Source organism: Ambystoma mexicanum, chromosome 7p (genome assembly GCF_040938575.1).
Source record: "Ambystoma mexicanum isolate Mex_15411 chromosome 7p, UKY_AmexF1_1, whole genome shotgun sequence".
NCBI lineage: Eukaryota > Metazoa > Chordata > Amphibia > Caudata > Ambystomatidae > Ambystoma > Ambystoma mexicanum.
This window is the reverse complement of record NC_090939.1, coordinates 704,081,157-704,100,168: the sequence shown is the minus strand read 5'-3', so window position 1 is coordinate 704,100,168 and position 19,012 is coordinate 704,081,157. Positions and strand designations below refer to the sequence as shown.

Here is a 19,012-nt window from a genome sequence, read left to right as displayed (position 1 = left end):
ATCCAGCACTCCTCCAATTCCTTAAAACCTATGGTGTGAGCTAAAACATAAGGTGGATCATAGAGAGTAACAATCAAAAGCTCATTCCTCACCAGAAAATTGGAGCAAGATAACAAACCAACGAAGATGTTCATTGAGGCAAGAGGCACTTTGGTCATTTTAAGCGGTTTCTTAGCCCCAAGAAGCAACCCACTTTTTGACAACCTTTGGGTCCCTTTTGATGCAGATCACTGGATAGTAGTTCAGCTGTCAACATTAATTGGAGTCAACATCCAGGTCTCCTGAAAGGCAATGATCTCAAAAATGTCAATATGATCAAATAGGCCATCGTGGTGATATAGGTGGGAATTACCTCTTGTGTTCCAAGACAGCATTAAACATTGTTAATTATTTGATGTTAGCTTGCCGTCGTTCCATCAACCGAGCAAGCCAAGACCAGTGTGCATCATCTTGATCTGTCACTTCATGTGTACTTCTCCTATGGCAAGATAACACTATTGTTATACATTATTCACGTTCTAAGGAAACATGGACTTTGGCAACTAAAAAGGACTACCATTCAATCAAGAATGGCCAAGTTCCTACCATTCATTATGTATTCTTGTGCGTATCTCCCAGAAAATGTTTTATTAATCTTCTTGCTGGAAAGTTGTGCTATACATCCTCAAAACATATTTTCTGATGTTAGACTACAAATCGTAAGCCTCAGGATGTGTACTTTGACAGATCAGCTCTCCACAGGTTCCAGACTGTTTTTCTTTTTTGGGGGTGTAAAGTCTTGAAAGTATGTAATATGCTAGATGAGGCATCACCAAACAGATGTTGAGTAGAAAGGAATCATCCCTATTTCTTCCCCACATCGTTTTTATCTCTGCTCACCTACATATATTCCGGCCTGAGAAGATGCCTTTAGAATATGTCTTGCAATACAGTCGACAGCAAAAATGTGGCTCTAAAATCTTGGGGGATTGGGATGAGAAGTTAAAAACAAAACATATAATCACTATGGGGGTGCGTCCAATTGGAGAGGGACAAGAGATAGTGGGGTAATCGCAGTAACAAACAGAGAAACAGAATAACACTGCAAAAAACACCCTTTTTAGATCAGCAAAATTACCAAATACGTTTTTCAGGAACATGTTTTTGTGTGGCACTCTACAATCCTTCTTATCTCCACATTATATTGGTTTAATGGTTAGTGTGATCGATGACAGTCAATTTAATTAGCAGGCATGGATTTAAATAGCCAAGTTCATTCGAAGACCACTTCAAGATATATTTATAGTTATTTCAAATTGCCAAACTTCCAAACTTTACGATAGTACCATCAACTTTCCTAATGATGTGAAGTAGATTAAGTGCATTGACTAGGCCATTAGAGACACTGGGATATCTCTCTGTCCGTCTTGCTTTCATTTAAGTCCTCCCCTATGCTTTAAAACACACACATAGCAAAAGGCATAAGCACCAGGCGGGGGCATTCAGCACCTCCCTAAATTGATTATTTCAAAGTAGAATTTTTGACTGGTTCAGTATTAACTGTGGGCGCGTGGGTCCACATTAGCTAAACGATCCCATGGGGACCATTAATTTGGATTCAATATTGCTGGTTGGATAACAGGGAATGCAGCATAAAGAACAACGTTTAGATAATTGAGCCCCGGGTGCCAGATTCTCTAAACGTTACCCTTGATGCAAATGAATTTAAGACCAGTTTTTCTGTATTATCAAATGTAGTTCCACAGAGGCCAAGATTAAGCAGATTACTTTTGTGTTGGAAACACATTTATTTCTATGCTATGCAGCAAACATGGTGCAAATAAACATGAGTTATTTTTACTCTAGTGCAAACGTTTTAATATAATACAGATGGGGCAAAGTCTGTTTACTCCATTCCGTATTATACAGGCAGCAAAAGTCAACCTAACTGCATTTGCTCCGTTTTTTTCGCAATGTCAGAGTTTAGATAATCCGGCCACTGGTTAGGGATTTTTTGCACTTTACACATTTTCAAGAGGATTGTGTCATCTGCCAGAACACCTGGCACATATATGGCAGATAAGACCCCTTTGGAACACCTACCTTTTACTGATACCCTAATTTCCCATTTGGGTATGGATATCATGGGCCCATTGAGTCACGCCAAGACCCAGAATAGATACAATTGGGTGATTGTGGACCATGCTGCCCATTATCCTGAGGTGTCTCTCATCTACAACAATACAACGCAACACATCATCAAACATTTGGTCCCATATTTCTCCTCCCTGCACGTTCTCTTGGAGGGTATTATGGACAAATTCTTTAAGTTCATGTTGAAGTTGATGGCTGGCCTAAAAGCCTTGTCATGAACTGACACTTTACAAACCACTCATAGAGCATAAGAATGTGGCTTATTTGAGGGAATGAAGCAAACTATAAACGCATTCCTGCAGACGTTGGCATACAGATGCAAAGAACTGTGACCATCTTCAGCCATGTCCCTGTTTGCTGTGAGGAAGACGTCTCAAGCTTTTACTGATTTCTCTCAATTTTAATGGGTTTATGAATGAGTGAGAACCACAAGATAGCCCAGATATGTTAAAGGAGGGATGGGAAAGTCAGGGTGAAAAGGGACAGAACACTGCTCACTTGGTACTAGCTACCAGTTCATTGATGCAGTTGGATAGAGACTTCATGCTTTAGCATCTAAATGAAAGTCAATACATGCAATACATATTACATGATCATCATGCCTGCCTGAGGAAGTTCAATGTAGTTGATCAAGTCTTGATGCTCCTTCCTATTTCAGAGAACAACTCCTGTCCTGATGCTATGGGCCTTACCAAATCACATACATCCTGGGTGATCTTATCGTGTATAGAAGAGTGACATTCAGAATTCCTAACAAGTAGATCACATCAACTGGCTAAGAGCCTTGTAGGGCTAGGAGCCTTGTAGGATTCCAAAACTCCCATCCTCATGGCTAGTACTGAAGATGATTCAGAATTCAAACTGAGCGCATGCCTGAGAAAGAAGATTCGGGACGATCTGGAGAGTTGCCAGTGAATACTGACCTAGGGTTTACCTGGGCCACTTAAAGGACATGTTCGTGGACAGATTGGGAAAAGGTAGATGGTTTTTCCATTGCAGTGAAACACCATCAGAAGAATGCTGAAGGTTCAGACACTATAGGTTGCCAGAGGTCTGTTGCCAAGAGGTCCAAACTGAGATCAAGAGAATGCTGGAACTTGTAGTCATCGAACACTCCCAATTCCATGGGTTGTCAGTGTTAGGTAGGAAGCCTACTTTGTACCTAATGAGGTAGCTCTCTTTACGTTTGGCTTTTAGGAGGTTTGGGCTTTACATTTCTTTCAGCCAGACTTACCTCAAAGTCTAACAGAGTGGCTTTGTTTTATGTGCTCTGCGTAAAGAGTTCTTATGACTCTTAAGGCAGATGGCCCCATAGGTGCATCATAGTGTTACAGTAAAGGTACCCCTTCTCTGTTAGTTATGTGGCTAGGCTGGTGGTGGCAATTTCACCAATGTAGTAAGGTTTCACAGGGTGGAATCCATATAGCCATGCCTGGTTCTTTTTGAGTCCTTTCTCCATTTCACCAAATAAAAGACTTTGTCCCTCTTTCTTTATGTGAAAAGAGTTTGCCATCTTTTGCCACTGGACTTCCGTATCACGTGACTGAGGTCTTTAGCTAGCCTGAGACTTGTTCTCCCTGGCATATGCAAATGTCTGTCTAGGGTAGTGTGTGTTTACTCTTTATAACTGTGAGAGGCTTCTTGAATGCATCAGTGTGTTTGGAAGATTCTGCCATTAGCTGACCATGCCTCTGTTTGAATGATTCTTGGTGTTTGATTTGGTGCTGTGTTCACTCACCATCTCCCGAGTGGGACAAAAGAAGACCCCCTTTCCCACTCATCCTGTCCACTGTTAGGATTCTGTATCTGCATTCCTCAAAGTCATACTTCTCAAGAAAGGACCAAAGCTGTGCACCAGCATCCTTTGATGCTCCATCGAATCTGACAGCAAAGCTGTGTCTCTCCAGAAGATAAGAAAGAGCTGACTGTGGTGCTCCTCTGCCCCTGATCCAGTGGGACCAATTGGATCACAGTTCCCGCTCAGCAGAGTCATCTCCCTGAAGCTCCTGACTGTGCCTGGATCATGAAATCCCGATCGAGGTGCCTGGTTGCTGCAGGACTCTGAGGATTGTCTGTGCCAAAGTGCCAGAGACTCTTCATCCCACAAAATCAGGCAAGAGTGCTCATTTCATCTCCCCATCTGAAAAGCTCCAGGGGCTTGTGCTGCCTTCACCACTGATCTTACTTCAGTGGATAACTCCTCTTTGGTTTTACTTTGCAAGCTTTTCTTCACATTCAGTCTTCCTTGGGGTCTTCTTAAGCCATTTCCATCTTCAGAAGCCAATTTGTGAGCCTGAGGATGATGTGGGAAATGTGCATCAACAACTATCACCAACAAAAACACCTTTGTGATCCTCTGGGTCAAACCCTTGAGATGGGAATAACAAAATATAAATGATCATGCATCCTTACGGGCCTTGGGTACTTCCTGCACTGGTGTGTCATCGCTGAAACCTACAGTGGTTACCAAAGTCCATAGCGAGCGCAACTGTAACCTTCCATACTGCTGCTTTTTCGGTCTCAGGGTATTGCTTTCCTTGCTCTAGAGTTGCTGGTGAGCATCTTGTTCAATTAATTTCTTCGTCACTGGATACCCTCTTCATTATCAAGACTTTACTTTGGGCTACACTGCACTGGAACCCCAGAAACTACACCTCGGGACAATTTTGCAGAAGGAAACTCTTTCCATGCAAAGACTGTCTCAAATCGGTACAACTTGTCCCCTTAGTCTCTTTTAAATCATTCAGGCCTAGATAGGAAAAGCCTGTTGCCTATCTGCTGCTGCATTTTCGCATCTAAGAAAGACTCTTTCTGAACCCTTAGAACTCTTCTTGAAACAGTTTTATGTACTTGTTACATTGTCGTATATTTTATTTACAAAGCTTACTTACCCATAAGTGTAGGAATTTTTATCTTGCCTATTCTTATATAAAGATTGTCTTTTAAAAAATATAATGTAGGGACACTCTTTCAAGGGGTGTTAAGGGGGTATTAATGAAAGGTGAACGGGCTGCTTTGCCCATTGAGGGAATCACTAACAGTACCTAAGTCAGGAAGATACATCTAAAGACCATGAACACAGGGTTTAAGGAAAATCCACCTATCAGAAATCCACCTAACAAATACCAATAGTCCTAGTTGGTCAAACAGGTGGTTAAAGGAGGTTCTGCATGAAATCTCTGGGTTTGATGCATATTCAATACACAAATCAATGAGCTGATCAAAAGAATTGGACCAGCCGCATACATCTATTATATGATCGAGTAAAAACTTTCTGCATATTACCAATTGCCATGGAAGACCAACTTTTTTACTCCTGCAGAGCTATTCCATTTAATTGTTTTACCATTAGGAATCCATTGAGTTTGATGGATCCATCTTGCAGTCTTACCAAGCAGAAGCATGGGCCTAACTAGATGACATTGTAATGGGGAGCAATACCAGTTCAGACCATATGTGCCGCCTATACCTGGTCACATAAAGCATTCAGAGAGTGGTATTGAAGACTAATCCTTGCAAGTGCCAACCGCGCCAAGCCTCAATAAAATACTCGCCATTTAAAGTACTAAAATTAACTTTTCAATCCCAGGAAACTAAGGTTGAGGCCATTTAGAAAGTACCAAGCCGAACAGGAAAAAGGACTCTCAGAACATTTTTGGGCCTTGCTGTATGCTATCAACATTTCACCCCGCATATTTTTTTTTCAAAATCAAATTTTTATTGTCATTTTTCAAAACATCAACATTGACATCAAAATGCACAACCTATAATTCCTACAACTCCCCTTCCCCCACCCTCCCTCTCACCCTTCCCCCCTATATGCAGTCCCACCAGTTCCCTATATTTCATTGTCACAACCAATGAGTTTCTAAACCATATCTTTGTATTACGAGTGTAGATTATCGTCTATACTTGTTAAAGAATGGTAGCCAAACCCTTTCTATGTCGGTTCGTGCCTTATCCAAAAGATGGGTCAAGTACTCCATGTTACATGTGGACTTCACCTTCTGTACCCATTCCCTTTCTTTGGGTGCACTCTACCATTTCCAATGTTGTACCACAAAACTCCTTGCTGGTACTAATAGAGTGCAGATCATGTGGCCCTCCACCTGCCCGTCCCTCCTTCTCATGTACCCCAAACAGCAGTAAGCTTGGCTCATTGGGCCTATGTATCTCATCCAGGCCTTTCAGCCATCCCAAGCCCTCCTCCCAATACATCTAAATGAGTGGACATGTCCACCACATAAAGTAATAGTCACTGTTTGCTCTTTTACAACGCCGACAGTGTGAGTCCCCCTCCGGGTACATTTTTTCTAGCGTTGCAGGTGGGTAGTGCCATCTATGTATCTGTTTGAATGCCTGCATTCCGTATTACAGACAGTGTGGACTTTTTTATCCTGTACATATTTTGCCCCAAAGTTGGTCGGTCATATCAATTCACAGATCCTTGGCCCATTTTGTACATGTAGGTAGTATATCAGTGGGCTCTCCCCTTCTTAGTTCCACATAAAGCCTGGATATGCGTCCCTTCATATTGGTTTCCTGCAACAGTACTTTCTCGAAGGGGATGAGTTCTCAACACAGATTATCTCCCCAGTTCAGCTTCAACAGGGCTCCCTTCAGCTGTAGGTACCTAAAGATCGAGAGTCCCTTCATTTCCCAGGAATTTTTCCAAGCGGGTCAATGGCATAAACTCGCCTGTATCCGATAGATGTCCCGCCCTAAAGAGGCCTGCCTCATACCACGATTGGAAACTTAGAGGTTCTACGATGAAGTTCTGTATGAGTGGCAGCCAGATACAACTAAGGGGAGAAGGCCATGTCGACAGCCATCGGGTAGCACTTCCTTCGCGCCAAATTGTCCAGAATTCCTTCAGAATGGGGTGCACCAACAATTGCCTAGGAATCTCTTTCGGTGGGACCCACATCCCATCACCCAGTGTTACTGGTTGTAAAAGTGTATTGTCCATGTGGACCCATTGCTTTATTGTGTCTGGATCTAGGTGGTCCACGATAATCCGCTGTATAGTATGCTCCCAGGTTTTGGACTCCTACCCCCTCCTCCTTTGGCAACACCAACATCGTGTAAACACCCGAGGGTTTTGCTCCTGCCCATAAAAAACCTAGGAGAGTCTTCTGCGTGGTGGTTAGGAAGTGGGCTGGTGCCTTTGTTGGGTGCATTTGGAAAATGAACAACAGGTTGGGGAGGACCATCATCTTAACACAGATTAGCCATGCCATCCATGAGAACCCAATCCATACTCAGTGTTGGATGTCCTCCCTTATCTTATTCCACAGTGGGATGTAGTTCTTTTCGAATAAGTCCCCAGTTTCCCTCGTGATTTCAGTCCCCAGGTAGTGAACGCTCTCCTGCATCGCCTTGAATCCCCACCTACCAATCCACTCACTGTCTTCCTGGCTCCAGTTTCCTGCTGGGAATGCTACCGACATAACGAGGTTAACACGAAACCTTGATAGTTCCCAATATTCTTCCAAGCCCTGTAGAAGGACTGGTACCGAGGACCATAGGTTGGTGAGGAAGAGGAGTGCATTGTCCGCAAACAAGCTCGCTTTATATTCCTATCTGCCTAGATGTACCCCCGTTATATCCCTACAACCCCCTCACACTGATTACCCATGGTTCCATAACCAGTGCGTATAGTAAGGGCAAAAAAGGGCACCCCTGTCTGGTCACTATATGCAGCTTTATTGCCCTGGACATTTCTCCGTTAACCACCACTCTTGCCCTCTGGGTACTATACAGAGCCCTAATCCATCCCATCCACCATTCTCCCATACCTATCTCCTCAAGGAGCCCTTCCAAAAAGGCCCAGTTGACTCTGTCAAATTCCTTTTTGGCATCTAGCGAGAGAACCAATGCACCATATCCTTGTGTCCTTGGTTCATTCAGAATATGTAGGGTTTTCCTTAGGTTATTGGAGCCGTGCCTATTTTGGATGAATCCCGTCTGGTCTGGGTGTATGAGGTGGGGGAGATGTATCTCTAGGCAAGACGCCAGGATTCTTGTGAAGATCTTTGCGTCAATGTTAAGCATAGATATAGGCCTATATGAGGCACAGCTCAACCGGTCTTTGCCCTGCTTGGGGATTACTGTTATGAGTGCTTCCCAAAACGTAGGGGGAATATCCTCTGCATGCCTTATGGAGTTAAAAACATTTGCATGGGGCCCTGCCAGGACTTCTTGGAACTGCCTATAGAAGCTAGCTGTATAGCCCTCCTCCCCTGGTGCCTTCCCTGACTTTGGCTCCTCCTCCCCTGTGATATCCATTTCCGGTAAAGTTTTTTCCTCTCTGGTCAGCTGTGGGGTGGGGATCTTACCCAGATACTCCTTGTATCTCCTCTGTGTATTTGGTTGGGAGTACAATGTTTTGTAGTAGTCCGTGAAACGTTCTGGGATGCTTCCCCTGGGCCCAATTACATCCCCGTTCTCGTCAGTCAGCCTGTGTAACACCTGTCAACTCTGCATTCCCTAATCCTTTTTGCCAATAGTGTTCACACTCAACCGTCCCCCTCGTAAAACCTTTGTTTGGTATAGCACATCTTCTGTGCCACTTCTCCTATCAAGAGCGAGTATAGTTCTTGTCTTTTGCCCCGCATTGTCTCCAATAATCCCGCTCTATCCACTCCTGGTCTTGTTAATCTTGCTCTCATGCCTCTCAATTCCTCCCATATCCTTCCCTCTATCAGCGCTCTCTCCCTCTTTTTAGGGGGCCCTTCCACTATCAGAAGGCATTGTACCTTTGCTTTGGCTGTCTCCCACACCGTCTTCAACTGCACCTCCTCATTTTCATTTATTTCAAACTATTGGGTAATCTCAGTCTGCAGGAAATCTCAAAACACTGGGTCTCGGTGAAGACCATCATTTCATCTCCAGCATGGCCGTCTTTTCCTCTGTTGTTCTATCCACAATTCGGTTGTGACCATCTCATGGTCCGACCATGTCATGGTCTCTACCCTCTGGGATGATACCATGGCCTCCTTTCCCCATGGGACCAGTAAGAGATTGATTTTGGTGTATGTGTGATGCAGGGCTGAAAAGAAGATAAACCCTCCTGCTTCAGGAAATGTGGACCTCCATACATCCCCCCATATGTGGTCCTGTAACATTTGTGTCCTTTCCCCTCACCTTGATCTGGTCGACCTTCATTGTCCACCAGTCCACTGCGGGTCGGTGATCAGATTAAAGTCCCCTCCCACCATGATCATGCCCGCCCCCATTCTTCTAGCGCTGAGAACACCGGCCGGAGGAAGGCTATCTGGTTCACATTTGGCGCATATACTGATGGGTGGTGGAGCAACCTCCCTTCCATGTGTCCCTTCACGTGCACCAATCTGCCACCAAACCCTCTCTTCAACTGGGCCTCCCGCAGTTGCATAGCTTGCGACAACATGATCCCCATCCCCTCTACTTTGCTTATCTTGTGCGAGGTCCAGTAGGTCTGTCCAACCTCTAGCCCTTTCAGGGCACGTTCCATCCCCTATCTGTAATCAGTTTCCTTCAAGAATAGCACTGCCAGTTCAGCTTTGCGAAGCATATTCGCAGTGAGAGAATTTTTGTTCGGGGAGTTGAGCCCTTTCACATTCAATGTTACCACCTTCCAGTTAACCATTGTCCCATCATTGAGACCTCCCTCCTCCTCCGCCCTCATTTGTGCCTATCCCCAATTCAGTTGTGATGGTGTACTGCATGTAACCCCCTGACCCTCTCTCAATTTGCCTCTCTTCCCCTGTATCTGTGAGCCTTCCTCTCCGTTCTCCATTCCTATCTTGACCCCCTTTCAAGCCACCACTCCTCCCCCACCCTTCTTGTCACCCTCCATCCCTTCCCTTTCCTGTTGGTGGCGTTCGGCCACCTGTTCTGAAAATTCCAGGCTTACCGGCAGAACCACTAATTTAGCGGCCCCTGTCCTGCCCCCAGAAATATCCCCTATACCTCCCCCTTATGTGTAGTGTCATAGCGTCACTCAAACCTCCCTTCACCAAATGAGAGCCCATATTTCTGAAATTTGAACAGTAACATGGCAACAACCAAAACTTTTCCTGTCTTAAATTTCACTGCTTCATATCTCCTGTGTCCAACCCTACATTTCCCCTCGGAATCACAAACAGATTTGTTACAACTGGATTCAGTGGGCTTTAGGGACCTCAAGGAACAGACAATTGTCAACAGCATGTGGTCTCGTTTCTGGAGGGGGGTACCGAACTTCTGGAATTTCCTGGCCCCTTTCATTTTGCACCTTCCATAGTCAGACCTCTGGCCCCTAAGATCTCGTCTGGATGGTAGCTCTCCCCCCTTCTTCCCCCTGGTTCTCATGTAGGGGCCCCGTGAGTTCCTCTGTGGCCTTTTCAATGTCCTCCTCCTGCACCAGGTGGTTTTTTTCTCCTTCAAGTTCGAATGTAAGTGCACAGGGATACAATTCTTATGCCTCGATAGGGTCTGTGCCGAGAGGTCCTGAAATATGGACACCTTTGAGTCTTCGTAGTCAATGGCCAACATTCACCTTGCCTTCTCCAGGATGGCTGTCCTGTCGCAGTAATAGCATAGGTTGGCCACTGGGTCCCCTGAGCACCACCTCCCATCAAGTGCACTCGGTCCGGGGTCACTTGTTCACCCTCCTTATATCCTAGCACCATTCCTATAATTTCCAGGATTTTCCTTTCGATCCCAGCCATTGATTCCCCTTCCTTTTCTTTCAGACGGAAAAAACAAAGATTGTTTCATCTATTTCTATTTTCGATACCATGCACTTTGAGCGCTAGTTCCAACTTTCTCCTCTCAATGTCCCGGAGACAGTGCTCGATCTGTGATTCAAGCACCCCTGAGGAGGCATGGTTCACCTCTACCCTGTCTAACCGCTCCTCCAGTGTGACCACCTTTGCTGACAGGTCTGCCACTTTAGCTCCAATGTCTGTGTCCATCCCACAGATTTCAACTAGGATCATCTGTATGTCGCTTTAGATGGTGAAGATCTCTGGGGAGCATGGGTGGGGTCCCCTAGAAGCATGTGCCTTCGCCATGTGTCCTCCACCTTGGTATTGGAACTGTGAAAGCTCTGTTTTCCAGCTTCACTTGGACCTGTTCCTTCACAGTGGAGATCCCTTTTCCACCAGGACACCACTGCGGGCCTCCTTCCTCTCTATGCCTTCCTTTGGACTCCTTGCCCCCTGGGCAGTCCCTTTGGCTACTCTCTGCTTTGTGTGCTACCTTACTCTAGCATGCCACTCACACTCACTGCCCACTCCACAGGCCTCTTGGGTCCTTTCCCTTTGTTCAAAGCTCCCTTTGGGGCATCTAAGGAGCCAGGTTGCGCCTCTCTGCTGGTCCCTCCTCTTCACAAGTACTCTCCCACTCTCCTGGGGTGCTGGTCGCCTTGCCCCCAGTTATGCCAGACCTTCCTCCTCTCAGGCTCCCTCCAGGCATCCCTCTCCAGCTTGCACAGCTGCCATTAACAGCACAGCGGCGCCAGTCGTGTCTCTGCTGCTCTCACTGGCGATAGGCCTCTCGCTCCCCAGACTCTACCTCCTGGCCGCCGCGTTGAGGGATGCTCTTTGCCTGCTGCTTGGGACTCTCTCAACGTGTGTTTGCATGCATGGGAGGCCTTTTCGACTCCAGTTCAGCTCCCGCTCCTCCTCTCTGCTGTTCTCCTACTTCAGGCTCCACCACTGCTGCTCTACTGTGCCTCTGCTCTGGGGGGAGTGACACCTTGAATAGCAACACTTGGAGCACTCCGTAAGGGGTCGCGCATCCCCACCTCGCCTGCCACCTTCACTTCTGGTCGGGCGCAGGCTTCAGCTGCCTCAGGCCTCTCTCTGCAGCACCCTGGCCTCGCGGCCCACTTCACTGCTTGCAGAGCGGGTCTCCCGTTTTGGGGCTACATTCTATCGCACCACATGCATGGGTCCCGGCCAACAACTCAGCAATTACTCTGCCTTTGTTCAGGACAGGTGCTGGAGCACTGCGATCAGGCATCCTTCTTTCCTGCGCCCCATGGTGGCATCCCCACCCCGTATATTTTAACAATGACTCGGCCTCTTAGAAATATGCTCCATCAGTATTAACCCAGCAAGATTATCTGAACCAGCAAACCAGAGGAGGCCTTCATGAAATTGAAAAACATGACTTTCTATCCACCCTTATCATGTCTGATTTCAGTAAGAGCTTCATTCTGCAGGAAGAAGTCACCAGGTTTGGACATGGGCCTGCTTTGTCACAGTAGCAGAATGGATCTAGGCCATCCATCCTGTACATCAGATTTGGAGTGGTCCAGAAAGGTGCAAAGGTAATATCTTAGATGGTGCAAAATAATTTTGGTCATTGACCATACTCCTCTCACCTGGCTTGGCACACAGTGATGTGAGTGATTATGGAAGGAAACAGCAAGAGCGTTGTGTGGGTGATTTTGGAAGGAAACACATTTCTGGAGAGGCATTGCCAGTGATGGAGCAGGAAACAAATCCTGGGGAGTGGTTGCAAGGAAGATGAAGAAGAGTGGTGAGGTCGAAGAGGTGGAGAACAAGGTGATAAGCAGTAGGGCGATGGTCCATGAATGAACCAAGAGGGAAAGCGTGAGGAGTATACTGGAATGCAGGTAGGAAGTGAGGAGGGGGATAGAGGACATATCAGGTGGAATGAGGGGAAGTGTGTTAAAGAGGAAGATACCCATGCGAGTGTGGATGGTAAAACAGATGGAGTGGAGGGGCAAGAAGCAGATCAGAAGAAGTGTGGAGTGGAGGTGGAAAGCACTGAGGACTCAACGTATCAATTTTAAAGCACTGTGTATTGTTTATCGCACCCTCCATAGTCAGGGTGCAGAATACCTTCAGGCCAAGTTCAGCCGCTACCATCCAAGTCGGGGGTTGCGCTCTGCCTTGGCTGACCTCCTGGTGGTCGCCACCTACCATCATGTACGGATTAGAGGATGGGCCTTCTCAATAGCAGTGGCAGAGTAATTAAATGAACTTCCATTGGCTATTAAGACAATCTCTAACCATCTAGCTTTTAGAAAAGCCATTAAACCATTCCTATTTTAGGCTAAGTTTGAATCTGGTCCAGTGGGCTGACCTCTACCTCCAGCGCCAAGATACCTTAGAGTGATTGTGCGCTCTAGAAATTGGCTTAACATAACATAACATAACAATGCACTGTGGTGAGAATTACTCCAAAACAGGGCCCCTGTTCCCCTCATGGTGCAGTGGACCTGCACCTACACCAACGTGCAGGAAAAGTCCTAGAAGGCATGCTGCACTGCAGGATCCCATACAGATTGTGGAGTAGGCACAGTTCCTCTCCAGGTGGTATATGTCTTCCTCTTCTCTGTGCAGACATATGATTAGATATCATATGCTATCCCCTCTCTTCCTCACAGCAACACATAGGAAATCTCTGTTTGTGAGAGGGTTAAAAGGGTGTGTTTCCGCCTTTGTCCTACCCAAACCCACCACAAGACTCCTATTTGCTGCTGAGAAATTGTGCTGTGACTTTAGAAATGTGCACTCAGCAGCTTTGTTTTCATTTATTAGAGTAACAGAATATTCATGGAATCTAAACAAAATTGGGTCCTTGTTTTCACATAAAGGAGACACAACATTTAAACATTTTGTTAGATTGTTAATTCTTATTATGGTTAAAACGACAAAATAAAGTGATTAAATAAGATTATTTATTTTGAAAGGTAACACATTTTAATTGAAAGTAGTACATTAGTAAACGCAATCGCCAAACACCGAATGCCACATTTACAAAACCATGGAAATCAGGTTAGATAAAGTATTAGTAAATAGAAAATAATTTAACTGCATATTGCTGCGTCAGTTTTTAATATACAGTCCTTGCTAATATTTCATGGCAAACATGCTGATGAGCAAAGATCATACCACATTTCAAAAATGATTCGAGACTCTCCACTATACAATATGCATCTTTATATTGAATTTGAATTTCATCAATTTTGGAAATTGAACTGCAAATAGAGAAAAACATAATTCGTTTTTATGGGAGGAAACCATAAATTAGACTCTGACATCATCATGATTGTCGTTTACACTGTTATTATCGTTTTCAAGGAATGGGAAGTCTATAAGAAACAGACCTGCTGGGCAGTTCTTAAGTTTTCATGTGGTGTGAGCTTCGCTATGGCCTGGCTCCGTTTTTGGAAGAGAAGATATTACAGTTTTAGGCAGGTGGTCGAGATTACAGACTATGAGTTATTTCTGCAGTGTTAATTTGAAATCAATGGGAAACAGAACTCCTGTTAGAACTGACATTCAGACAATAACAACCCCCAGGTCAGCATTGGTTGCAAGGAAATAGGTGGTGTTTAGATAGGCTTGACTCTAAATCAAAGCACCAAACAGCAGAAAGGCAAGGTTCCTGAATGTCCCAGTGAGCGGATTGCATGTGGGAGAATAGAGCTGCCAGGCAGAGATGACCCGCATAGCTGTATGGATTTTCGGACTCTTTTTAGTAGGAAGAAGCAACTCATTGAAATGCATCTACAAGAAATGAGCAAATCCGCTCTCTGTCCCTCAAGTTGGCCTTTTGTCCATTTTTCTAAATTCTGATTCCTTGTCTGCTTCTATATTAAGCCTGTACACCCATTTTTAAATCGTTTCTTCCCATGGTCTTGGATAGAGCTGATGATGCATTTTTTAAATATGTTTCCAAGTAATCTCTAGTGCATGGGATTACACTGGGTTTGATGTGTGGCAAGGATGTGCAAAGAACAAAGACACACCTCTGCTCTTACTTGCAGTTTCCCAGCCAGGATAAGTGAATCTACCAGTGCACTAGTGGATGGAAAGCAGTAATCCACTTGGCTGATTCCAACTGGGTCAACCTGCACGCCTCACCACATCTGACAACCAGCGCTGTGAACTATGTGAGTATAATGTTAAGTACGTGTTACTGTGCCATTTGTTAAATGTATGTACACTTCGTTGATTGGTTGCGGTTTTAGAATAGAAGGGTTGTATGCTAGGACTATATTCAACTACATTATTGCTAACGCTGAAGAATATGTATTGGTTGATTGTACTGTTTTGTTTTTATTGTCCATATATTATCTCTACAACTGAATATACGTAAATGGGTTCATAGTGATAATATCGAATCAAAAAATCTCGAAAACAAAAATCGCGAATACAAAAGGCCGAAAAAAAAAATATCGAATTTTTTTTTCAATGTGATTTTTTCCAAAATGGGGGGTTCCCCCCCCAACCCCCCTTTTTTCTCATTTTTTTTTTATTTTACCCCTTTTATTTACTTACCTGACCCCAAAAACATATATAAATAAATAAATAAAAAATTAGATATTTTTTTTTTCGAGATTTTTGTTTCGGGCTTTTTGTCATTCGAGATTTTGTTTTCGAGATTTTGACTGACCACCACGTAAATGATAGATAAAAGAATCAGATCATTCCTTGCAAGGTTATATTTATGAATACAAGAGACAATATATTGCAGGTGTAATTGTTTGTTGTTTAAGTGATAACACTGTGCAGGGAAGTTATTGTTGACATCACAAGATAATCTTTTAAATAAGGCTAATAATAAATTGTTCCTGTGTGTTCTGGGGATAGACCCACAACAATATTGTTGTCCAATAGTAAACCTATCAGGTTTTATGGGGAAGTTTTTTTTTTTTTTTTTTTTTTTTTGCGGCAGCACACTCAGAGATACAGCTCCCTCCCAAAGTCTAATACAAAATCTGCCACAGCCCCATTTGGGTATTTTGACTGCCTTTGGGGTGGAGTTTAAGCTGTAGTTTCACACCAAGGTCTGTTCACAAAGTCAGTTGGCACTGGACCGTGAGACAGACAGGATGCCTTTTTCTGTGATTAGTAAAATTGCGTTTTGAACTTGCTGGCAAGGACTGCAACGACCATTAACATGGACTGCAAATGACAAACTCCTACACCACTGATACAACTTATTTTTAAAACTACTTGTTTTGACGCAGGCATTATGATCCAAAAATCAGGCCTGATCGTGGAATACATAGGGAAACTCGTGCAGTACTTAGGTTGCTTTATGAATAATGTAGAGCCGCGTGTAAGGTATTTTTGTCCAGATGTATCTTCATTAATAGGGAAAATGGGAGAATCACCTGTACCTTCTGATTTTGACAGAGTCAGTTGCATCTGCAGGCTCAGCTGTTAAGCAATCTAAATTGGCCCCGAATGTCAGACCTTATGTACCCACAACACGCAGGAGTAAGCTTCCATTTTTACTGAAGACCATCCGTGTGAGATTCTTTGGGAAGAAAAAGTCACTGGATTTGCACAGCAGGCATTTCGCATATACTTCAGATGACTTGAACAGTTAAACTGAACATTATGAACAATATATTCAAATGTAAAAACAGTTGTTTCCAAGGGTTGGTATTGATAAAGAAGGCTTAACTCACATCATGGTCTGGGCTTCCTCTATGAAGTCATCCTCTGACATTGATCCCTCTTTAATCATCTTGACGGCAACATCAAATGTTGCTTTCCACATCCCTCGGTGCACCATTCCAAACTGCCCACTGCCAAGTTCCTCTAGCAGGACAATCTCTGAGCGCCTTAGCTCCCAGGTCCCTTGCAGAACAAAACACATAATACTGTCATTTAATAGTGCGCAATAGAAAAGGGTCACTGCACGGATATTGAAATCCCAATTAGAGTTATTTATTGGTATTTGAAAATGAGAAGTAAAAAATGTAGCCACACGGGCCCGATTCATGGAAATGTGCAAGGTGTATTTTTGCAGTGCAAAGTCAGTGCATAGTCATTTTTGCAGTACAAAATCACTTTGCACAGACTTTGCCCTGCAAAAATACGCTTTTCCATGAGTCAGGGTTTGTGTCGGCAGTGCAAAGTCACTTTTCAGCAGTGCAAAGTCACTTTGAACCGTGCAAAAAATTCCATGAATTGGGCCCACATTTGTTCACTTTTTTTTAGTGCTTACTTTTGTCTTACAAAGTATAAGCCAACAGAGCCAACAGAACTGGTGCAAGGATTTACACTGCCACATGTGATGCGCCATTGTGGCTCGCCACCCCTTGACAATAATGTCTCATTTATTGTTTAGGACGCCAGTCTTGTAGTTGCTGCTAGAACCCTCGCATGCCACCTAACATTGCTTTATTTTAGAACTGGCCTCGTATGCCAAACCTGGTGACTGTCGCAGGAAGCACGTTTCTAAATACACACACATTTTGCATGTCGAATTCTGAAGTGAAGCTTTAATATTCTAACATTGCAATTATTTGGATAATTCTAAAGAAGTAATTCATTATTTATTCTAGAAGCAAAATGCTAACAGGCTCGATTGAAGGATTTGTGTTGCCCAGGTGCAATGCCAGTTTAGTGGCTCTTTCCTGTTGCAGTAGTTAATGCTGTTGGTTGTTGTTTGTGAGACCAGTGTGATGAGTGGTGGTGCCCCCAGCTGGGGGAACCCTCTGTGCCCACCTAGAATTGCCTGATTGTATAACCGTCCTTGTATGGCACACGTGGTACTATTAATGATAATGAGTTTTTTCAAATATTATCCATAGTGCATATTGCATGCTAATTGGAGCTTTAAGATTCTGACACTTCAAATAATAGGCTAACTCCAAAAAAGGGTATTTCATCTTCAAATATATGTTTTTGTAGCATTCACATGGTAAACATGTCTGCTTTTGCAGTGTTGTATTTATAAAGCTCGGGCATGTAGGAAGTTGGTTTCCGACGTGTGGAGCTGCGCAAAGTTGAAACATTTGCTTTTCTGACTGCCACAATATTTGAAAATGTAACAGAAATCTACTGTCAATCATTGTTGTGTCTGAAAACCACTGCAAACATGGAATCTGCCGAGAAGGAAATATGCATAACCATATTTGCAGATTATACAAAACACTCACTCACAAATAGATAAAATACAGTAGACAAGATAAAACAAATAGAAAAGGTCATGTGTCCCTGCACCCACATCATCTGAAAAAGTGTACACGAGTTCACCATAAACAAACAGCTAATTTTCCAGGATTAAGAAAGTAAAACCCCCACAGCAGAACAAAGGAAATACTACACAACGCTGCTCAGACATGTGCAAAGACAAATATTGGCAAAGCAAATAGTTTTTGCTTTTGGGTGGGCATAGGATGGGCATTTGCCAGGTACTGCTGTAATGGTACTACCTGGCCATACGATGGCAACAACTAGAGCAATGTTGATGCCTGGGCATAAGATAGCAGTGTCTCAGAAATGACTGTACTATACCATTAGAAAAGTCAAAATGGTTGGCTTTGCCAATGCTTGTTTGAGCAAAGCTTTGGTGCAAGGAAAGATGCAAGGGCACACACACTGCTTACAAATCAAGTGGATGGAGACACATTTGGTTAAGACATTTTTCTTACATCAGTGCTGCAGTTTCATCTGCAATTAACCCATTAACTCTCAGAAGTCTGCTTATAAATACCACTTGCAGGCCGTATAAAAAACAGAGTTTGAGTTTACTGCTTGACCAAACTAGTTCAAAGCGATACCAAGAGGAAGTGCTTTGGATAGAGAAGAGCAGTTAGGAAGAGGAAGTGGCCATATGGATTAGCATGGTCTTGGGCAGTCAATTGTTAGGGTAAATAACCAAACAAAACCCACAAGCTATATTTGCTTCCTTACATCCCATAACTCTCCTATCCGTAATACGATGCAATATTTTTGGCTAATAGGTGATGCTTAAGCACCAACAAATAGCCACAACTAAATAGAAAGTGCAAGACATATACTTTCCAGCTACTGCTTCCAGCAGTGCATTGAATGCACTGTGATAGCTGAGTGGCTTGCACTTCTGGATATGGGAATGCAGACACGGTCAGAAGCTACAGACCGATGAGGCA

General features: G+C 43.9%; 1 protein-coding gene across 1 annotated transcript in view; it reads right to left on the bottom strand.

The window, feature by feature from the left end:
* Positions 1–19,012, bottom strand: part of BMX (BMX non-receptor tyrosine kinase) — a 628,237-nt gene that overhangs the window by 134,206 nt on the left and 475,019 nt on the right. Inside the window, exon 14 of the mRNA XM_069636784.1 lies at positions 16,559–16,730. Coding sequence (XP_069492885.1) covers positions 16,559–16,730 — 172 coding nt within the window. The remainder of the gene's footprint in view (positions 1–16,558; positions 16,731–19,012) is intronic.